We start from the raw sequence: 22450 nt of genomic DNA on the forward strand, positions 1-22450 counted from the left end.
GGCTAGTATTCTAATCTCTATTGACTACGCACGTTGTTTAATTATGTAACTATGATCTTATTAGCTAGGATATGATATTTAACGTCGGTATAGGTTAGGCTTGTAGGTTCAATAAATTAAAAAGGGGTTGAAATATACTAAAAAATGTTATGAGAAATATCAAGAAAGGAATAGGTTCAATGATAAATATTAAGCGGGTGCATAGTTAAGCATCTCTTTTTTATGTGCAATCTTTTTTACAGATGTCATGCAATTTGACGGAGAGATGGGTCAATTCAACAGTTTATATAACCCGTCAGCTAACGATCCGGACAACAAGCAGGTGAGTTTTATACACTTGTAAATATAATAATTTAAAATTTGTCATTTAAATACAAAACGTAACATAAAACATTATATGCATAAGTGTTCCTCTTTTCGCTCTGAATCGATAATTACCTAGAATTAGGTATTGTTTTTGCTCTTGTGTAAACAATTGTTTTTCCGCAGCCCGGCCGGCCGCCGTTCAACAGCGAGACGCACCGCAACCTGCTGATGTGCCTCGTGTGGCTGCTGAAGAGCTGCTCGCGCGCCGCGCTGGCGCAGTGCTGCGCCGAGCTGCCGCCCCAGCGCCTGCCCGCGCTGCTGCACCTGCTGCATCTCTGCTTCATCGCGCACGAGTACAAGGTACACCCCGCACCACTGCTGCCGCAATCTGCCACCTGATTATAATCTTGCCGGAGCTGTACCGAGGTAGGATCAGGCTATTCCACCTGTCCAATTTATTTTTCCAATGGCATTGTATCTCAATCTCTCATTAAGCAAAATGTGAGACGCAACATACATTGGACAAAGAAATTGGATAGGTGGAATACCACCCCCCGTTAGGTTACCTCTTGTTCTTCTAAACAAGCGAAATAACGCCGCAAGCGGGGCTTCATCTCCAGCACATGCCATCTGGTTCGTAGATATAATCCCTAGTTAACTGTGATTATCATATTGATTTTGCATTGTGAAGTTGTACAAGGTGAAATAATTTGAGATATAAATATTATACACCCAGTTTAGCCCAGCAGTGGGTGTTACGGCAGCGGCAAACGATAGTGGTTTTACTTACTCAATTCAATTCAATTCAAATCGTTTAATACGGTGTACAACGTACATGTAAATTAGATACAAAAATAAAAACACACTCACACACATCTAAAACTAATTAAACCTAAACTACACACACGTCAAATAATTTAAAGAAAAAATATTACACAATATTAATACCCTCAAAATAATTATATAATCAATGTCCATAAAATTCATTAATGCTATAAAATACCTTATCAATTAAATATTTTTTGAGATTACTGACAAACATCTCATAAGAAGTTGCTTCTTTAATTTCCGGGCTCAAGCTATTAAATATTTTAACACAATATCTTCAACAGGGTCGCAAGGAGCTGCTCAAGTGCCAGCAGCAGAACGTGCGCAAGACGACCGACATCAAGGCTAAGCTGGAGGATGTCATTCTGGGGCAGGGCTCTGCGCGCTCCGACTTTATCATGAGGCGGAAAGGTTCGTTCGTGCAGTGGGGAGACACTCCCGACTTCGGGCAATCTCGGCTCCGTTCGGCTCAGCATTGCTCCGAGCAGTTATTAGGGTTGATAGAACTTGACGTCCCTTTGTTTGCACGATCACAGATAAGATAATTACTTGAATTTTGACAATCCTAAATAGTCGAAAGGGATACTGCCACAAGTTAGACAGGGATATTATATTCGACCCTAAATAGAATAGAATAGTTTCAAATCGCTTTTAAACTTCGGTTTTGTAGGAAGTGTCGTTTCTGTACGGTAGAACTATGATTTATTTTGTGGTTTGAGTACAAATAATTAAAAAAATATTATAAGTGGTCGAATATTTACGTTTAAATGGTGTTTTTTCTGGTTTGGACTAGCTCAGGATCGGAATAATTGTTTTTTTGGAAGTGAAAACTTCTTTAGCGGCGCTGGGCACTTTTTGAGGTGGGAAAAAATGATAAACTCGAGACAGCGTAAGGCGATCACGTGACTGTAAGGTTTAGATGGCATTTAAATCAATAAAGAAAAACTTAATGACATTACATGGAAAAGGTTAAATAACTTAAATACGAGGATCTCACAGTTACATTCTAACTTTATATCACTCAAATATAATTCAATAAAGCTACATCTTGATGAAATCGCTAATAAAAGTGAACTCTAGTACTGGTGAATAAAACTCAAAATATCATGACCAAATATATTTAGATGCGAGGTTTGCAAGGTAACTTTACAATTTCTATTCGAATTGAATTCCGAATTTGAAACAAGCTCACTGACCAGCAATTTCGGAACTAAAGTTTTTCAATAGAAAGGAGGATGGGTCAATTATACATAGTGCTGCAGACATTTTGGACTAGTCATTGAGTTTTCACTTCTGTCGGCACTCCCGGAGTGCAACCAGTTGTTTTTTTTTATATACATAGTATACGTTATGAGGTTGTGATCGGTTGTCAGGCGGGTCGTCAGCGGTGCCGGGGCGGCGCGAGCGCTGGCGCAAGGACTGGCGCGGCGCGCGTGACGCGCCCCCCTCCCCCCTCGCGCCGCACCCCGCGCTGCCCGCCGCGCTCGCCGCCGAGGTCTCGCTCACCCTGCTGCACGCGCTCGAGACCATCGTGCAGGTGAGACAAGGACTGGCGCCCCCCTCCCCCCTCGCGCCGCACCCCGCGCTGCCCGCCGCGCTCGCCGCCGAGGTCTCGCTCACCCTGCTGCACGCGCTCGAGACCATCGTGCAGGTGAGACAAGGACTGGCGCCCCCCTCCCCCCTCGCGCCGCACCCCGCGCTGCCCGCCGCGCTCGCCGCCGAGGTCTCGCTCACCCTGCTGCACGCGCTCGAGACCATCGTGCAGGTGAGACAAGGACTGGCGCCCCCCTCCCCCCTCGCGCCGCACCCCGCGCTGCCCGCCGCGCTCGCCGCCGAGGTCTCGCTCACCCTGCTGCACGCGCTCGAGACCATCGTGCAGGTGAGACAAGGACTGGCGCCCCCCCTCCCCCCTCGCGCCGCACCCCGCGCTGCCCGCCGCGCTCGCCGCCGAGGTCTCGCTCACCCTGCTGCACGCGCTCGAGACCATCGTGCAGGTGAGACAAGGACTGGCGCCCCCCTCCCCCCTCGCGCCGCACCCCGCGCTGCCCGCCGCGCTCGCCGCCGAGGTCTCGCTCACCCTGCTGCACGCGCTCGAGACCATCGTGCAGGTGAGACAAGGACTGGCGCCCCCCTCCCCCCTCGCGCCGCACCCCGCGCTGCCCGCCGCGCTCGCCGCCGAGGTCTCGCTCACCCTGCTGCACGCGCTCGAGACCATCGTGCAGGTGAGACAAGGACTGGCGCCCCCCTCCCCCCTCGCGCCGCACCCCGCGCTGCCCGCCGCGCTCGCCGCCGAGGTCTCGCTCACCCTGCTGCACGCGCTCGAGACCATCGTGCAGGTGAGACAAGGACTGGCGCCCCCCTCCCCCCTCGCGCCGCACCCCGCGCTGCCCGCCGCGCTCGCCGCCGAGGTCTCGCTCACCCTGCTGCACGCGCTCGAGACCATCGTGCAGGTGAGACAAGGACTGGCGCCCCCCTCCCCCCTCGCGCCGCACCCCGCGCTGCCCGCCGCGCTCGCCGCCGAGGTCTCGCTCACCCTGCTGCACGCGCTCGAGACCATCGTGCAGGTGAGACAAGGACTGGCGCCCCCCTCCCCCCTCGCGCCGCACCCCGCGCTGCCCGCCGCGCTCGCCGCCGAGGTCTCGCTCACCCTGCTGCACGCGCTCGAGACCATCGTGCAGGTGAGACAAGGACTGGCGCCCCCCTCCCCCCTCGCGCCGCACCCCGCGCTGCCCGCCGCGCTCGCCGCCGAGGTCTCGCTCACCCTGCTGCACGCGCTCGAGACCATCGTGCAGGTGAGACAAGGACTGGCGCCCCCCTCCCCCCTCGCGCCGCACCCCGCGCTGCCCGCCGCGCTCGCCGCCGAGGTCTCGCTCACCCTGCTGCACGCGCTCGAGACCATCGTGCAGGTGAGACAAGGACTGGCGCCCCCCTCCCCCCTCGCGCCGCACCCCGCGCTGCCCGCCGCGCTCGCCGCCGAGGTCTCGCTCACCCTGCTGCACGCGCTCGAGACCATCGTGCAGGTGAGACAAGGACTGGCGCCCCCCTCCCCCCTCGCGCCGCACCCCGCGCTGCCCGCCGCGCTCGCCGCCGAGGTCTCGCTCACCCTGCTGCACGCGCTCGAGACCATCGTGCAGGTGAGACAAGGACTGGCGCCCCCCTCCCCCCTCGCGCCGCACCCCGCGCTGCCCGCCGCGCTCGCCGCCGAGGTCTCCCTCACCCTGCTGCACGCGCTCGAGACCATCGTGCAGGTGAGACAAGGACTGGCGCCCCCCTCCCCCCTCGCGCCGCACCCCGCGCTGCCCGCCGCGCTCGCCGCCGAGGTCTCCCTCACCCTGCTGCACGCGCTCGAGACCATCGTGCAGGTGAGACAAGGACTGGCGCCCCCCTCCCCCCTCGCGCCGCACCCCGCGCTGCCCGCCGCGCTCGCCGCGGAGGTCTCGCTCACCCTGCTGCACGCGCTCGAGACCATCGTGCAGGTGAGACAAGGACTGGCGCCCCCCTCCCCCCTCGCGCCGCACCCCGCGCTGCCCGCCGCGCTCGCCGCCGAGGTCTCGCTCACCCTGCTGCACGCGCTCGAGACCATCGTGCAGGTGAGACAAGGACTGGCGCCCCCCTCCCCCCTCGCGCCGCACCCCGCGCTGCCCGCCGCGCTCGCCGCCGAGGTCTCGCTCACCCTGCTGCACGCGCTCGAGACCATCGTGCAGGTGAGACAAGGACTGGCGCCCCCCTCCCCCCTCGCGCCGCACCCCGCGCTGCCCGCCGCGCTCGCCGCCGAGGTCTCGCTCACCCTGCTGCACGCGCTCGAGACCATCGTGCAGGTGAGACAAGGACTGGCGCCCCCCTCCCCCCTCGCGCCGCACCCCGCGCTGCCCGCCGCGCTCGCCGCCGAGGTCTCCCTCACCCTGCTGCACGCGCTCGAGACCATCGTGCAGGTGAGACAAGGACTGGCGCCCCCCTCCCCCCTCGCGCCGCACCCCGCGCTGCCCGCCGCGCTCGCCGCGGAGGTCTCGCTCACCCTGCTGCACGCGCTCGAGACCATCGTGCAGGTGAGACAAGGACTGGCGCCCCCCTCCCCCCTCGCGCCGCACCCCGCGCTGCCCGCCGCGCTCGCCGCCGAGGTCTCGCTCACCCTGCTGCACGCGCTCGAGACCATCGTGCAGGTGAGACAAGGACTGGCGCCCCCCTCCCCCCTCGCGCCGCACCCCGCGCTGCCCGCCGCGCTCGCCGCCGAGGTCTCGCTCACCCTGCTGCACGCGCTCGAGACCATCGTGCAGGTGAGACAAGGACTGGCGCCCCCCTCCCCCCTCGCGCCGCACCCCGCGCTGCCCGCCGCGCTCGCCGCCGAGGTCTCGCTCACCCTGCTGCACGCGCTCGAGACCATCGTGCAGGTGAGACAAGGACTGGCGCCCCCCTCCACCCTCGCGCCGCACCCCGCGCTGCCCGCCGCGCTCGCCGCCGAGGTCTCGCTCACCCTGCTGCACGCGCTCGAGACCATCGTGCAGGTGAGACAAGGACTGGCGCCCCCCTCCCCCCTCGCGCCGCACCCCGCGCTGCCCGCCGCGCTCGCCGCCGAGGTCTCGCTCACCCTGCTGCACGCGCTCGAGACCATCGTGCAGGTGAGACAAGGACTGGCGCCCCCCTCCCCCCTCGCGCCGCACCCCGCGCTGCCCGCCGCGCTCGCCGCCGAGGTCTCGCTCACCCTGCTGCACGCGCTCGAGACCATCGTGCAGGTGAGACAAGGACTGGCGCCCCCCTCCCCCCTCGCGCCGCACCCCGCGCTGCCCGCCGCGCTCGCCGCCGAGGTCTCGCTCACCCTGCTGCACGCGCTCGAGACCATCGTGCAGGTGAGACAAGGACTGGCGCCCCCCTCCCCCCTCGCGCCGCACCCCGCGCTGCCCGCCGCGCTCGCCGCCGAGGTCTCGCTCACCCTGCTGCACGCGCTCGAGACCATCGTGCAGGTGAGACAAGGACTGGCGCCCCCCTCCCCCCTCGCGCCGCACCCCGCGCTGCCCGCCGCGCTCGCCGCCGAGGTCTCGCTCACCCTGCTGCACGCGCTCGAGACCATCGTGCAGGTGAGACAAGGACTGGCGCCCCCCTCCCCCCTCGCGCCGCACCCCGCGCTGCCCGCCGCGCTCGCCGCCGAGGTCTCGCTCACCCTGCTGCACGCGCTCGAGACCATCGTGCAGGTGAGACAAGGACTGGCGCCCCCCTCCCCCCTCGCGCCGCACCCCGCGCTGCCCGCCGCGCTCGCCGCCGAGGTCTCCCTCACCCTGCTGCACGCGCTCGAGACCATCGTGCAGGTGAGACAAGGACTGGCGCCCCCCTCCCCCCTCGCGCCGCACCCCGCGCTGCCCGCCGCGCTCGCCGCCGAGGTCTCGCTCACCCTGCTGCACGCGCTCGAGACCATCGTGCAGGTGAGACGGAAACATCGACCAAGGTGAATACTACTTCACAGGTGCGACGGCAACAGTGCGCAAACTGAGTGGGCGCTCCAGCGGCGGCAACTAGCAGAGCGTCTAACATGGTGACAATATTTATTTATTTCTATTCGGAGATCCAACAGCTGTTAACATATTAAAAATATTAAACGTGTGCAGGTCATAGACTCGGAATCCTCCAGACGTAGCATAGTAGCGCTACCCTCTCTGCTACAAATATACGGTAGTTTTACTCCATTTTCGATCAAGTGTCTTTGTGTGACGCCCAAGTGTCTTAGAACGGACCAATCACGGCACGGGACTCGCTCACCTCGTCCCCCGCACCCCTGTATTTTAACAGTATCAATTTCATGGAATATTAGCCCTAAGCTCCGTCTAGAACATTCCTAGTCTATGATGCAAGTGTACACAATACGCACCGTTCAAATGGTATCGTCTTGGGTCGTCCCATTCGTTTTTCGTCAAGTTCTTAAATTAGTCCTATTCTGCTTTCGTCACTCATTCTACATTGAAAGCCACCGACGATTGTGACGAATGTAGCATGAGTGACGAAAGCAAAATAGGACTAATTTAAGAACTTGACGAAAAACCCGCTTGACGCCACGCTGGAAGCGGCATTGGACGTTCGGACAGAAGTGGAACCGAAGGACTTCTAAGTACGCCAGCGTTTTTAACTCCTCGTTTCTCCCCATTGTAACGTTGTTGTTTGGCTTGAAAGTTGTTGTTTCGTTGCCAAATTTTGACTAATAAGATTTGGAAATTTAAATAGGTGGAAGCTTCAAGCTATAAATAGGGGTAGTACTGCATTGTTCTGCCACCAGAATGCAGCACTAGCACCTATTGTAAACCATGGAGTAACTTATACATGCTGTGCCTTAAATAATTTTTTGACATGTTTTCACAGATAATAAACGCTGGTGGCCTAGCGGTAAGAGCGTGCGACTTTCAATCCGGAGGTCGCGGGTTCAAACCCCGGCTCGTATCAATGAGTTTTTCGGAACTTATGTATCATTTGATATTTGCCAGTCGCTTTTCGGTGAAGGGAAACATCGTGAGGAAACCGGACTAATCCCAATAAGGCCTAGTTTCCCCTCTGGGTTGGAAGGTCAGATGGCAGTCGCTTTCGTAAAAACTAGTGCCTACGTCAAATCATGGGATTAGTTGTCAAGCGGACCCCAGGCTCCCATGAGCCGTGGCAAAATGCCGGGATAAAGCCAGGAAGAAGGGTTTTCACAGATAATAAAATATCGTCGGGTGACAAGCAAAAATCACTAACTAACACCATTGAAATGATTGGACAATAAACCGTGTTACAAAAGTGTATTAAAAAAGTGTGTGTTAAGTGTATTAAGTGTGTGTGTGTGTGTGTGTGTGTAGTGTGTTTAAGTGCATTGTTACTTTAATTTTTTGATAGTACTTAGTGAGTTTTGCTAGTCACCCGTAATATTCCCTATTGTACCTAAGTTTTAAAATATTGTTTTCTTTGACAGTCATGCAGTAACTTGGAATGCGGGCAGGCCGTATGCAGCGCGGCGTTGCAGGTCGTGTTGCGGGCCATGCAGCGCAACCAGAGCGCGGCCGTGTTACAACATATGTTCGCCACAGTCCGCTCGCTCATCGTCAAGGTGAGGATATACTGATACTTCTAATTAGGAACATTTGAAAATATTATTGGATTCAGTCGTATTAATGTTTATTTTATTTATTGGTATGAAAAAATACAATTGTTCATGTAATATATCCAGGTAATCTATTAGGTATTCGTAGCAGTCCGTATTTTTATGAATAAATGTATAAACCCTCGTAAAAAAAGTAATTTTAAGTTATAATATTTGTCCGATAATCTCATGAGTCTACCTACCGCGTTTCGAGTCTTGTTTCAATTAGAGCGCGATCCTGCAGTACATGGTCGCTACAGTTCGCTCGCTGATCGCGTGAAGGGTCTCTTAATTTCTTACTGAGTTACTGACGCATCGAAATTTGGGGTTCTTACAAATTCTCCTAGCGTATACTATTTATTGCAGTTTTTGAGCGGTCGACGGCGAGATCATTGAGGTGTTCATCTTATATTTTATCTTTCCAGCGCTATTTATAGCCTCCAAGTGGTAGTATTTATTATTTAATATGCTAGTACAAGTTAACCTATAGTTATATTTGTACGTACCAGCTGGGGTGGTCGTGCTGCGGCGAGGAGTCCGGCATCTGCCGCGTGCTGCTGCGGCACTGCGCCGCGCTGTGCCCCGCCACGCGCGCGCACGCCGCCGCCGCGCTGTACGCGCTCATGCGCCACCACTACCAGCTCGGCAACGTGAGTACCATCCCTGCCTCAACTGACAGTTCCTAGACCTTATTACAAAAGATACTACGTCCACCGATGGACAGTTCAGGTGGGTCTTTTCAAAAGGGCGTATACGACGTCGGTTACGACTTCTATTTCATTTTTGTATGGTGTTTAAAGGCACCATACAAAAATAAGCCCACCCCTCAGTTAAGAGTGTTGCTATTTGTACTATACTTCGTTTTTTTTAGCATTAGAAATAAGGTAAACAATCTTGATCTTGATCTTTTTATTGAAAAACACGTTTATAAAATAAGTCACGGCAAATATGTAACAATTATGAATCTAATACGAACATTTATATTCTTCTGCTTTCATAAGTAATAGTTACTGATTTTTAAAAAGCGTATTTCAATTAAAAGACTTGTCAAGATCGCTTACCTTCTTGCAAGTTCTCTCTAATGCTAAAAAAAACGAACTATAACAACAGTCTTAACTGATACTGGTAACTGAAACAGATGCGTGATATATAGTGAGATATCGGCTTGTCATATCAGTTTTGTCTTGAAAACATAGTCCACCAATCTATCAATTTTGTGGTTAAAACATATACTCCGGGGCAAGCCACGAGGAGCAACTTCATACAATTAAAATACAAATTATAAATGGTTTTTTTACTGACAAATTTGGCTTGCCTGAGTATAGTACATAATTGTGTCTGCCTCCACAGAACTTCAGCCGCGTGAAGATGCAGGTGACGATGTCGCTGTCGTCCCTCGTGGGCACCTCCACCACCTTCAGCGAGGAGTCGCTCCGGCGCGCGCTCAAGACTATCCTGGTGTACGCTGAGCGAGACCCCGACCTGCAGCAGACCAGCTTCCCTGAACAGGTAAGTCGCTGTCAGTGCCTTAGGCCCCCCCCCACATCTAGCGTCTTTCGAGCGTCGGCGTCTGTCGGCGTCGAGTCAGCGCTATGGAAAATGACGTCGCTGCGCAGTTGCGTCGACGCTGCGTCGACGTTGCGTCGAGCAGCGGCCATAGAATTGTAGACGCCGACGCTCGAAAGACGCCAGATGTGGGGGGGCCCTTACAACCGCAATACAGCCGGCTGACGATCCTTTAAGACCGATTTAGAGGGCGTGCGAACTCGCATGCGATTTTAGTTACATTGCGGACTGTTGGTTACGTTACGTCCAATTCAACCGACCGATCAAAACCCGCAATGTAATGAAACTCGCATGCGAGACTTGCATCGTCTAAATGAGCCCTTAATAACATGATAATAAGAGTCGCACGCGTCTTCGTGAATGACACGATCTATAGCATAATGAAAGATCATCAGAAAATCTTAAATCTCTGAGAGCTCAACGAGGGTGCGGTGTTTTAGGTTCGGCAACACCTCTGAGTTACAGGCGTCCATAGGCTACGGTGACTGCATACCATCAGGCAGGCCGTATGCTTGTTTGCCACCGACGTGTTATAAAAAAAAACAAACGGGGAGAAATTGCTGAAACTTTATTTTGTTTTGGTGGCTGCCGTTCCTCGACCCAGCAACGGAGCGGCAGCTTACGTTCACGACGCTACTTTATACATCTCATTTAACAATTTATGAATTATTGCTCTGGGCCCCAATGGTATATATACAAGAGAAAGATTGTAAAACCTTGGTAAAAAAAATTCCAACCTGTGCATAATAGGTTTCAGTATATTATCTTTTTATTTACTTACATAAAGTAACAAGCAAATATACTCATTTTATACTTCGTACAGGGTTCAGATGGGGACGATAGTCCCGATGGTGTAAGTCGGTTTGGCCCGTACAATTATTAATTTTATTGCATCTTATCCCTTCCTCAGCATGAACAGATACAGAAGATATATTTTGATACATACTACCTATTTGAATTACCCATGTTTATAGCACGATTTTTTCATAGCATAGACTATATTTTTGTTTTAAATGTGAGTTTATGATACTCATAACATCAAAAACGTTTTTTAACTAATCTTAATAAAATGTTATGTTTCTTTTAAATCTTTTCTCGAACCTATTCAATAGGGTGGTTCACGTTTGTATGGGAAAAATTCAAACTCTAGCTAGAAGAAGCGCCACCCTCTCATTTTGTTACACTTGTTCTGTTGACTAAATATGCCAAGTTTTGTAATCTTATCTCAACTACAAGGGGGTGCTCAAACACTTTGAAATTTTTCAAAGTTGTATGAAATTAAAAAAAAACAAGTTTTTATTTTTTTGAGTTTTATGTACATAATAGTTTTCACATTATTTGAAAGTGTGATTTAAAAGTTATTTGGTGAAAACCCATTTTTATTTCTATTTTTTATGATTTTTTAGGTGAAATTCTAAAAATCTTACTTTTCGAAAAATTATAAAAAATAGAAATAAAACTGTTTTTCTACTTAAAAACTTATACATCACATGTGCAAATAATGTGAAAACAGATACTTAAATAAAAATCTGAATAATAAATACTTCTGTTTTTTGGTTTTCATACAACATACAAAATTTTCAAAGTGGTTGAGCACCCCCTTGTAGTTGAGATAAAATTACGAAACTTGGTGTATATTATCAGCATAATAAGTGTAACAAAATAAGGGGATGGCCCGTCGGAAAATAAAAAAAAATGTTTTTTGAACTACCCTACTATTCAATAAAAAAAATCAAATTCTTTGCAATCTCTTTGCGCTATGTTTGTTTTCATTTTGTAAACAAGACCCGAAGACCCTCATTAAAGATGTGTTGTATGAGTATTTTGTGATTAGGTCCTGTTGGTATGAAATAAAACACTTTCATTATAAAACATCCGCCACGTCAGTTAACATCGAAAGCATGCAGTCACAGGGTGTTATTAGCACGATCGTAATACTGAACTGTTATTTGTATTATAGCCTATTTTACGGAAAATCGTACACCACATCCATATTTAGCAGTGTGTTTTTTGTATGAGGACGGCCGCGATATGACGACACTGCTATCCTAGGAAAACAGAGCTAAACCTTATTTCTATCATTTAAAATGTTTGAATACAATTCCTTAAATCTTATCTCTAAATTTTTTTACAGAATAACTTTAGTCAGGTTTAAACCAGACGAAACTATACTAATAATCCATAAAATTATAGGTGAAGGACCTGGTGTTCAACCTGCACATGATCCTGTCGGACACGGTGAAGATGAAGGAGTTCCAGGAGGACCCCGAGATGCTGCTGGACCTCATGCACCGCATCGCGCGCGGGTACCAGCACAGCCCGGACCTCAGGCTCACCTGGCTCAACAACATGGCGCAGAAACACATGGAGGTCAGTGCCAGCAGGACCCCGAGATGCTGCTGGACCTCATGCATCGCATCGCGCGCGAGTACCAGCACAGCCCGGACCTCAGGCTCACCTGGCTCAACAACATGGCGCAGAAACACATGGAGGTCAGTTCCAGGAGGACCCCGAGATGCTGCTGGACCTCATGCACCGCATCGCGCGCGGGTACCAGCACAGCCCGGACCTCAGGCTCACCTGGCTCAACAACATGGCGCAGAAACACATGGAGGTCAGTGCCAGCAGGACCCCGAGATGCTGCTGGACCTCATGCATCGCATCGCGCGCGAGTACCAGCACAGCCCGGACCTCAGGCTCACCTGGCTCAACAACATGGCGCAGAAACACATGGAGGTCAGTTCCAGGAGGACCCCGAGATGCTGCTGGACCTCATGCACCGCATCGCGCGCGGGTACCAGCACAGCCCGGACCTCAGGCTCACCTGGCTCAACAACATGGCGCAGAAACACATGGAGGTCACTCCTTAACATTTTCAATACCAAGCGTCACAATTCTAATACAAAATGATAATCTAGTGTGTATTTGATTACACGAACGGGTGTACCGCGATATGATTTCGTTGTTTTTACCTTAAATTCCGACGTTTCAGCTGAGTTGCACCAGCTGTGGTGTTTTATTACAGAGATTTATGTTTTTTTTTTGACAGCGTTCGAACCACACGGAGGCGGGCATGTGCCTGGTGCACGGAGCAGCGCTGGTGGCGGAGCAGATGAACGCGCGCGGGCGCGGCGCCGCGCTGCTGGAGCGCGTCACGCACAACGCGCTCGACGAGTCCTGCGCCGACACGCTGCACCACCACCTCACGCACCACGAGCTGCAGGTAACACACCACGGAGCAGCGCTGGTGGCGGAGCAGATGAACGCGCGCGGGCGCGGCGCCGCGCTGCTGGAGCGCGTCACGCACAACGCGCTCGACGAGTCCTGCGCCGACACGCTGCACCACCACCTCACGCACCACGAGCTGCAGGTAACACACCACGGAGCAGCGCTGGTGGCGGAGCAGATGAACGCGCGCGGGCGCGGCGCCGCGCTGCTGGAGCGCGTCACGCACAACGCGCTCGACGAGTCCTGCGCCGACACGCTGCACCACCACCTCACGCACCACGAGCTGCAGGTAACACACCACGGAGCAGCGCTGGTGGCGGAGCAGATGAACGCGCGCGGGCGCGGCGCCGCGCTGCTGGAGCGCGTCACGCACAACGCGCTCGACGAGTCCTGCGCCGACACGCTGCACCACCACCTCACGCACCACGAGCTGCAGGTAACACACCACGGAGCAGCGCTGGTGGCGGAGCAGATGAACGCGCGCGGGCGCGGCGCCGCGCTGCTGGAGCGCGTCACGCACAACGCGCTCGACGAGTCCTGCGCCGACACGCTGCACCACCACCTCACGCACCACGAGCTGCAGGTAACACACCACGGAGCAGCGCTGGTGGCGGAGCAGATGAATATGCATAGGAGGAATCCTACGCTGTCATCGCCCTCTTCTACCCTACCCAATTGTGTAGGCTTAATTTTCCTCCTACGCTGACATTGGTCGATGACGTCGGTCGAGCGTACAAATTAAAAAAAATCTATGGGGCACCACACAGCGGCGCTGACGTCCGCGAGCGCGCGTCGGTATCGCTCGTTAGCGCCGCGTGCGTCGGTGCGCTGACGCGCTATACGCCACCAATCGTGCGCTCAATACAAAGCTGACCATTTGGCTGTACGTATGTGTGTCGTCGTCAGCGTCGCTGTGCAGTGGCCCATATAACATTGTGTTAATTTGTACGCTCGACCGACATCATCGACCGATGTCAGCATAGGAGGAAAATCAAGCCTTAAGGGTAGTATTCCACCTGTCCAATTTCTTTGGCCAATGCGTATTCGCATCTCACATTTTGCTTAGTGAGAGAGTGAGACGCACTGTACTCTGGACCAATATATTGAATAGGTGGAACTGGCGGAATACAACCTAAGGAAGTCGTTGTAAATTTTTGGCCCCAGAAAGCTTTGTAGTCTTATTTATCTAGGTGACGTCGTACTGACAGGGTATCTCTCTTTAAATCGCATGATGATAAAAATTGGGACAAGTTCTTTTACTACTCTTTTCAATAAAGCCGGCAGACTTAGAGTTAAAATGGCCGTGTTACATAAAACATAAAGTTGATTATCGTTCGCAGGCACTTCTGGAGCACGCCGCGAGTGAACTGATGACGGCGGGGATGTACGAAGCGGTCAACGAAGTGTACAAGGTGCTCATACCCATCGCCGAGGAACACCGCGACTATAAGAAACTCGCTAACATACACGGGTAATTATTATTCGATATAAAACATCATCTACACACTGTTGGATGTTGCTATTATTTTTATATTGGATCAGTTCTTAAATGTTACTCGAGTCAGACCAATACATGTCTGCAACGATTGTGATAGCTGATAGCATAAGCAGTGCAAGTATTATGTATACGTCATCATTTTATAGAAGTTTGACGTTTATAATAACACTTGTACTGCGTGGGCTATCTAAATCTCTACGGGCTTGTCTTGATTTGACTGTGTAATCACATTAAAAATCGTATTTAATTCTTTCGAAGTAGTGTAGAGTCGAGTAAGGTTTCGTGGGAAAATGTGACACCAAATTGGAGACCCAATTTTTTTTAATTAAAGACAAAATGGATATATGGCTTCACCAGCGTGTCACTTGAACTCTAATTTTTATCAACACGGTGCTGAGTCCAAACATTAATTTTTTAAAAATACTAGCTCTCATCATAATGTATTTTTGTAGCAAACTAAACGAAGCGTTCACCCGCATCGACCAGCTGCACGGCAAGCGCGTGTTCGGCACCTACTTCCGAGTGTCCTTCTACGGCGCGCTGTTCGGAGACCTGCACGGCGAGGAGTTCATATACAAGGAGCACGCGCTCACCAAGCTGCCCGAGATTTTCAGCAGGCTTGAGGTAACAACCTGAATATACCTTTAAAACAAATACTTCAGGGGCTCTTTCTACGGCGAGATATTCAGCAGGCTCGAGGTAACACGCAGTTCACATGCAGACAATACTGAGTTCCTTCTGCGGCGCTGTCTTCGGCCTCCACGAAGAGGGGTTCATCTACAAGCACGCACTAACCAAGCTGCCCGAGATATGCAGCAGACTCGAGGTAATAACCCGACTATCCCTTAACACATACTTCAGGGGCTCTTTCTACGGCGCTCTGTTCGGCCTCCACGGAGAGGTCATCTACAAGCACGCACTTACCAGGCTGCCTGAGATATTGAGCAGGCTCGAAGTAGGCAATTATCGATACGATTCCTCTTATCCCCTCCTGTGTGGCCAAAATGCTCTATCGAACACGTGAACTTGACCTTTAAATATTCGAAATTCACCATTGCGTAACGAAATATGCTGGATTCGGGTATTGCAACAGCGCAGGGGCTAAATTTGTGATCAAGCTATGCTGTGCGTGGGACCCCACTTTGTATTGCGGGCTCAAAATACGACTCAAATCCGACCTCACAAAACGTTTTGAAATGTGTTTTTTATACGGTGAAACACACATGAAAATCACATTTTAAATTCCGTGATCCTGCACACATTATTCAGTAACTTTTTGTTATTTCACGATTGTAAGTAGGTACTAAACTTATCAAATTTTCCACAGAACTTCTACGGTCAGCGTTTCGGCGCCGACAACGTGGTGATAATAAAGGACAGCAACATCGTGGACCCTTCAACACTACCAGCGGACAAGGCTCACATCCAGATCACGTACGTGGAGCCCTACTTCGAGCCCCACGAGCTGCGCACGCGCACCACGCACTCGGAGCGCAACTATAACATCAGTGAGTAGTGTAACACGTGGTGATGATAAAGGACAGCAACAACGTGGACCCCTCAACACTGCCAGCTGACAAGGCTCACATTCAGATCACGTACGTGGAGCCCTACTTCGAGCCCCACGAGCTGCGCACGCGCACCACGCACTCGGAGCGCAACTTTAACATCAGTGAGTAGTGTAACACGTGGTGATGATAAAGGACAGCAACATCGTGGACCACTCAACACTGCCAGCTGACAAGGCTCACATTCAGATCACGTACGTGGAGCCCTACTTCGAGCCCCACGAGTTGCGCACGCGCACCACTCACTCGGAGCGCAACTATAACATCAGTGAGTCGAAATTTAAAGTAACTTATGATTGTGTCTGATTCTTTCCCGTTCAGAAACATATTTCTCATTTTATGTGTTTTTCCAAAGTGTGTCTCTTTGGAAACAACTTCTTTTCTCCGATGAATTAATCATAATCATTTATTTGCACTTAATCATTTTGGAACAGCTTACTTAGTGAAAATTTACATTTCGCGCGTAAACTAGAAAATTAAAATTTACTTTTTGACTTTAATATAAGTTCTGTAGCTTATATTTGTCCATTTCCAGAGCGGTTTATGTACGCGACTCCGTTCACCGTGGGCGGGCGCGCGCACGGCGACATCGCGGAGCAGTGCAAGCGCAAGACCATCCTCACCACCGCACACCACTTCCCCTATGTCAAGACACGCATACAGGTACACACACTACCAGACATATAAACAGTGAAACTTTCCATACGTCAACGTGCGCATACACGTACACACAGACAGACATCAGACAAGCACACGGAAAAAAGGAGATTACTTAGATACATAGAACTAAACTAACATTTTAACAGTTGGTGTGTTTGTAGAAACTAGAAATTTACTTGTGAAAAATGGCGAAATTAATGAGTTTATTATCGCATTCTTTTTACTTAACTTTCGATGTCTGTGAGATTAGGTGCTAGAGAAAGGTACTCAGAATTCCATGGACTGCAAAATTGAGCTACCTAATGCGCCGTAATGCGTCTGTTAAGTTAAAATATGTAATATATATTTATTATAGCCGGTCAGACAAGTTTGTCAGTAGCAAAAGGCGCGAAATTCGAATTTTCTATGGGACGATATTACCCTTCGCGCCTTTTTTAAATTTGCCGCTCTTTTCTTTTGACGGAAATGGCTTGACAGAGTATATTTAATTTCAGGTGGTAGCTAGAACTCAGATCATCCTCACGCCGATCGAAGTGGCCATTGAAGACATCCAGAAGAAGGTCAGTAGTATGTGTGGAAGGCTTCGCGTCTTAGGGTGGTATTCCACCTGTCCAATTTCTTTGTCCAATGTCATGTTGGACCAAGATACCGTGTCTGTTTATTAAATCCAATTTGGTTACTCCGAAATCAAGCAATGTTACTATCCGGTATCCGATCGGATAGTGGGTCACTATCCGGTATTCGGCCGGATAGTATAATAATGGCCGGATAGGCCGGATACCGGATACCCTGTGCATCTCTAATTTGTAGGATCTCATCGGCGCAACTAAGGGTGGTATTCCACCTGTCCAATTTCTTTGTCCAATGTCATGTTGGACCATGTGACCTACTATCCGATCGGATACCGGATAGTAACATTGCTTGATTTCGGAGTAAACAAATTGGATTTAATAAACAGACACGGTCATAATCACACTTGTTTACTATTTTAAAACAATTTAATCATTCCAATGACTTGCACGCGCACTCATTTCGAACCTAGAAATGAGTCCGTGCGAACCATAGACCTAGGATTCGCTTGCGCTTGACAGACAGCTGAAGTGTGCGAAAGGGAAGCCATCACGTATATGAACATCCCATGAGTGCGAAAGAGTCAGACTACCAATGAGAAAACGTAACCACTTTTGAGTTTGACGACGGCCGCGGACGGCCAAGAGCGTATCACGGTAATTTTCAAATTGAAAAATATACACGGATTAGGACGAAAAGTATTAAATAAAGTAATTCAGTGAAGATGGTGTCTTGTAGTGTGCCGGATTGCAGTGTCACAGGGCCAAATAATCCAAGCAATTACTCATTTCAGAGGATTTATGATATTCCGAACGAAATTTTCATAACGATATTGTGTCAAATTAACAGCGTAAAAAGTGTAAGAAGCCGGATTATACGGTTCATTATAAGTTTTTCTTCCGTTCCGTGCTAATATTTTATCATATTAGTCAATAATTTAGGATATTTTGTGTAAAAACATAAACTGTTCGTTTACGCTAGGGCTTGACAAAATGTTCATATGACAGTATCGATAACTTGTCGGTATATTAATAGCTATGTAATTATTTCTTCACAAGACATCATTAAGATATTTTATAACCGACTTCAAATAATAACGATTGTTATACCTTTTTGAAGGTGTTCATGTTTAGCGTGTCATGATAACTTCGCTTTGCAACACAGTAAGAGTTACATTAAGATAAGTCTGTAACGATTTTGATGGCAAACGCAGTGCAATTGTTATTTATACGTCAAATTGTCGTAGAATTTTAATGTTTAAAATAACACATTTGAAAAAGTAGTCGATAAAGCAATCAAACATCGACAGATTAGTAATATGTTGTAACATGACATCACTATTTTTGATCTCACATAGACAATTTACGCACACACTTGCATTTCATTTTTGGTCACACTTTTGAAGATTGAGAGTTGTTCTTTGTCATATAATTCTTTGGTGCGAACGTTTACTTGAAAACAGGTCAAACATGCAGAATGCGCACCTGAAAAACCGAAATGTAGGTATAGTTCCGCTGGCCGAATATTCAGCGGCGGATACCGGATATTCGGCCGATGGTCAGGCCGAATATCCGGTATCAGGCCAAACAACTATCCGTTGCATCTCTACTACAAATTTTCCTTGGTTGTTAGATAAACGAGCTGGCAGCAGCGACGAGCCAGGAGCCGGCCGACCCTAAGATCCTGCAGATGGTGGTGCAGGGCTGCATCGGCACCACCGTCAACCAGGGCCCGCTCGAGCTCGCGCAGGTAACTAAATACAGCTTGCCCAACTTGGAGGTATAACATCATCATCATTGGCCACAGCATCTTTGCAGATGATAGTGGCAGCGACTAAAGAAGGTATTTTGAGGAGGTAGTCTACAGCCTACATCGACTGCGATGACTGTATAGACCAGCGGTCGGCAAACTGCGGCCCGCGGGCCGCATGCTGCTCGTGAACCTGTCACTTGCGGCCCGAGTGCCGCCTTGGCTATTTTGTATGTAATAGTGACAAACGACAATGTCTCATAAAGTCATAAATATTAACAAAGTACGGCCCGCGTCACCTCCGTTAACTACTATGTGGCCCTTGGCTGCTAAAAGGTTGCCGACCTAGCGTTCCTCCCAACAGTTAGCTGGAATGCCGAAGCCATTCCCGTTGACGACACATGACGTCATACACATACGTCACGGCTCCCCGCTCCGAAGCGGATAAACATTTTTATACATGCTATATAAAAAATATAACAAATATCCGAGACACAATCACTGACAATGAGATAGCGGTGTGTGAAAAGCCATACAACTGCAAGATACGTCGCATTTCAGCTATTATCAGTCCTTAAAACCATTCCATTTCGGCTATTAGAGTCTATGCGGAAAGAGAGGAGTCATGGAATGTATGGAGCCCAATACATTTCACGACTCTTCTCTTTGTTAATAGAGTCTATCTGTATCTATAACTGTACAATTGCAATATACGTCGAATTTAGCTGTTATACAGTTGTTAAAACCATACGATATCTACATGTGCACTTGCTGTTATATTTCAGGTGTTTTTGGCGCCGGTGGCGGACGGCTCGCAGCCGCCGACGAGACTAACCAACAAGCTGAGGCTGGCCTTCAAGGACTTCTCCAAGAAGTACGTAACGAATACAAATTATATCATTACAGCGTTACCAATCGTAGATGATGTCAAGTCTAACAAATTTTGCTCTTGACTTTGAGAAACAAACTACATGGCGAGAGTTATCGCATAATGTGCACGACCGTGCAGCGCTATTTATTTCATCTGTCACATTCAGTCAAGATTATTTTTGGATCACTGAGCCAAAATAGTTACATTCAGTACACGATTTTTAGTGATATTATAAACTTCTTGGGTTAGGCGGTTGACGTCTTTCATGGCTCGGGATATCAAGACCATATTGCCCTTTCCACCCGGTCTGATATGACCGTGAGGATTGATTATTATGTAGCAAATCTCAATTTCCGGGTTGGAAAGCGGTATAGTTATAGGTAATAGGTAAATGCTGATTATATTATATTGTTCAGATGTCACGACGCCCTGAAGAAGAACAAGAACCTGATCGGCAGCGACCAGCGCGAGTACCAGCGCGAGCTGGAGCGCAACTACGCGCGCTTCGCCGAGCGCCTCGCGCCGCTAGTGCTGCCCCACCACAAGCACCACCACGCCGCGCAGCTCAGGTACTGTACGGAACATGAACCTAGTGCTGCCCCACCACAAGCACCACCACGCCGCGCAGCTCAGGTACTGTACGGAACATGAACCTAGTGCTGCCCCGCCACAAGCACCACCACGCCGCGCAGCTCAGGTACTGTACGGAACATGAACCTAGTGCTGCCCCACCACAAGCACCACCACGCCGCGCAGCTCAGGTACTGTACGGAACATGAACCTAGTGCTGCCCCACCACAAGCACCACCACGCCGCGCAGCTCAGGTACTGTACGGAACATGAACCTAGTGCTGCCCCGCCACAAGCACCACCACGCCGCGCAGCTCAGGTACTGTACGGAACATGAACCTAGTGCTGCCCCACCACAAGCACCACCACGCCGCGCAGCTCAGGTACTGTACGGAACATGAACCTAGTGCTGCCCCACCACAAGCACCACCACGCCGCGCAGCTCAGGTACTGTACGGAACATGAACCTAGTGCTGCCCCACCACAAGCACCACCACGCCGCGCAGCTCAGGTACTGTACGGAACATGAACCTAGTGCTGCCCCACCACAAGCACCACCACGCCGCGCAGCTCAGGTACTGTACGGAACGGGATCCCTTTGTTTCCCATAAACTTATTGTTTCGAATTTCGATAGTCAGAAATTGATATCCATATAATTCATGGACATAAACATCAATAGTCATAATTTTTGTTAAGTATAACGTTTCATAGTTCTATTGTTAAACATCTATAATATTAAACGCTATAATCAGAAAAGTTATAAAATTGTTGAGTATAACATTCAAAGGTATATCAATAATTATTCAGAAATATTTTAAGGCATATATTTTAACGGACTAATGGTCGTTAATCATATCGTTTTAATGTCATCTCTTTGTTTCCCATAAACTTACTGTTTCGAATTTCGATAGTCAGAAAATGATATCCTCTTATATTCTAATATTTAGGAGCTATAATATTAAACATTATGACTTTCAATAATTATGTCAAACAAAGGACCATTTTTAATGACATCCTTCATATAAAGAAAAATTAAATCTGTTTCCTCAGGTAGGTTCGTTAGTTACCTTGTGTCCCTCAGAGCGGAAATAGGAGCCCCGCGAAGCGAAGCGGGGCTCCGTCGACTCATTGGCGGGACGAAATGGCTTAATAAGGTACATGAAAAATAAGAAATGGCGGGAAATCAGTAAACCAAACAATAAAAAATCTGTTTCCTCAGGTAGGTTCGTTAGTTACCTTGTGTCCCTCAGAGCGGAAATAGGAGCCCCGCGAAGCGGGGCTCCGTCGACTCGTTCGCGGGACGAAATGGCTTAATAAACTACATGAAAAATAAGAAATAAAAAAGGGAAATCAGTAAGCCAAGGTAGAAAAGCATGCAATTTGTTTTGTTTGATTTTATAACTATTGACAATATGACTAATAAAAATTATGATGGAAAACGTTATTGGTCTAAAAAAATCGTAACTTAAAATTTAGGGAATGCAATAGAGCCCCTACTTATCATTATAACCTACGATAAAAGACCTTACAACGATTATTATAAGCAAGTTTATTGCCTTCAACATTATGTAATGTTATACCTTCTGGACTTTGAATATTATGAGTAACAAATTTTATGACTAACAATAATAATGACATGCAAAAATCGGAACTGCAATTTATATTGTTAAAATTTATGACTATTGACAATATGATTAATAAAAATTATGATGGAAAACGTTATGGACTGAATAAATCGGACCAAAAAAGATATGGGAACCAATAGAGACCCGTACGGAACATGAACCTAGTGCTGCCCCACCACAAGCACCACCACGCCGCGCAGCTCAGGTACTGTACGGAACATGAACCTAGTGCTGCCCCACCACAAGCACCACCACGCCGCGCAGCTCAGGTACTGTACGGAACATGAACCTAGTGCTGCCCCACCACAAGCACC

At 49.6% G+C, this 22450-nt stretch overlaps 1 protein-coding gene across 1 annotated transcript in view; it reads left to right on the forward strand.

Annotated features, from left to right (window-relative positions):
- LOC134663462 (dedicator of cytokinesis protein 7) overlaps window positions 1–22450 on the forward strand; it is a 59988-nt gene that overhangs the window by 34938 nt on the left and 2600 nt on the right. The window contains exons 23-39 of the mRNA XM_063519834.1: window positions 243–322; window positions 490–666; window positions 1419–1545; window positions 2508–2671; window positions 8063–8197; window positions 8740–8880; window positions 9581–9739; window positions 11990–12166; window positions 12846–13019; window positions 14365–14495; window positions 14975–15146; window positions 15850–16030; window positions 16626–16753; window positions 17245–17310; window positions 18953–19069; window positions 19855–19943; window positions 20357–20509. Coding sequence (XP_063375904.1) covers window positions 243–322; window positions 490–666; window positions 1419–1545; window positions 2508–2671; window positions 8063–8197; window positions 8740–8880; window positions 9581–9739; window positions 11990–12166; window positions 12846–13019; window positions 14365–14495; window positions 14975–15146; window positions 15850–16030; window positions 16626–16753; window positions 17245–17310; window positions 18953–19069; window positions 19855–19943; window positions 20357–20509 — 2371 coding nt within the window. The remainder of the gene's footprint in view (window positions 1–242; window positions 323–489; window positions 667–1418; window positions 1546–2507; window positions 2672–8062; window positions 8198–8739; window positions 8881–9580; window positions 9740–11989; window positions 12167–12845; window positions 13020–14364; window positions 14496–14974; window positions 15147–15849; window positions 16031–16625; window positions 16754–17244; window positions 17311–18952; window positions 19070–19854; window positions 19944–20356; window positions 20510–22450) is intronic.

Source organism: Cydia fagiglandana, chromosome 4 (assembly GCF_963556715.1).
Source record: "Cydia fagiglandana chromosome 4, ilCydFagi1.1, whole genome shotgun sequence".
Classification (NCBI taxonomy): Eukaryota; Metazoa; Arthropoda; class Insecta; order Lepidoptera; family Tortricidae; genus Cydia; species Cydia fagiglandana.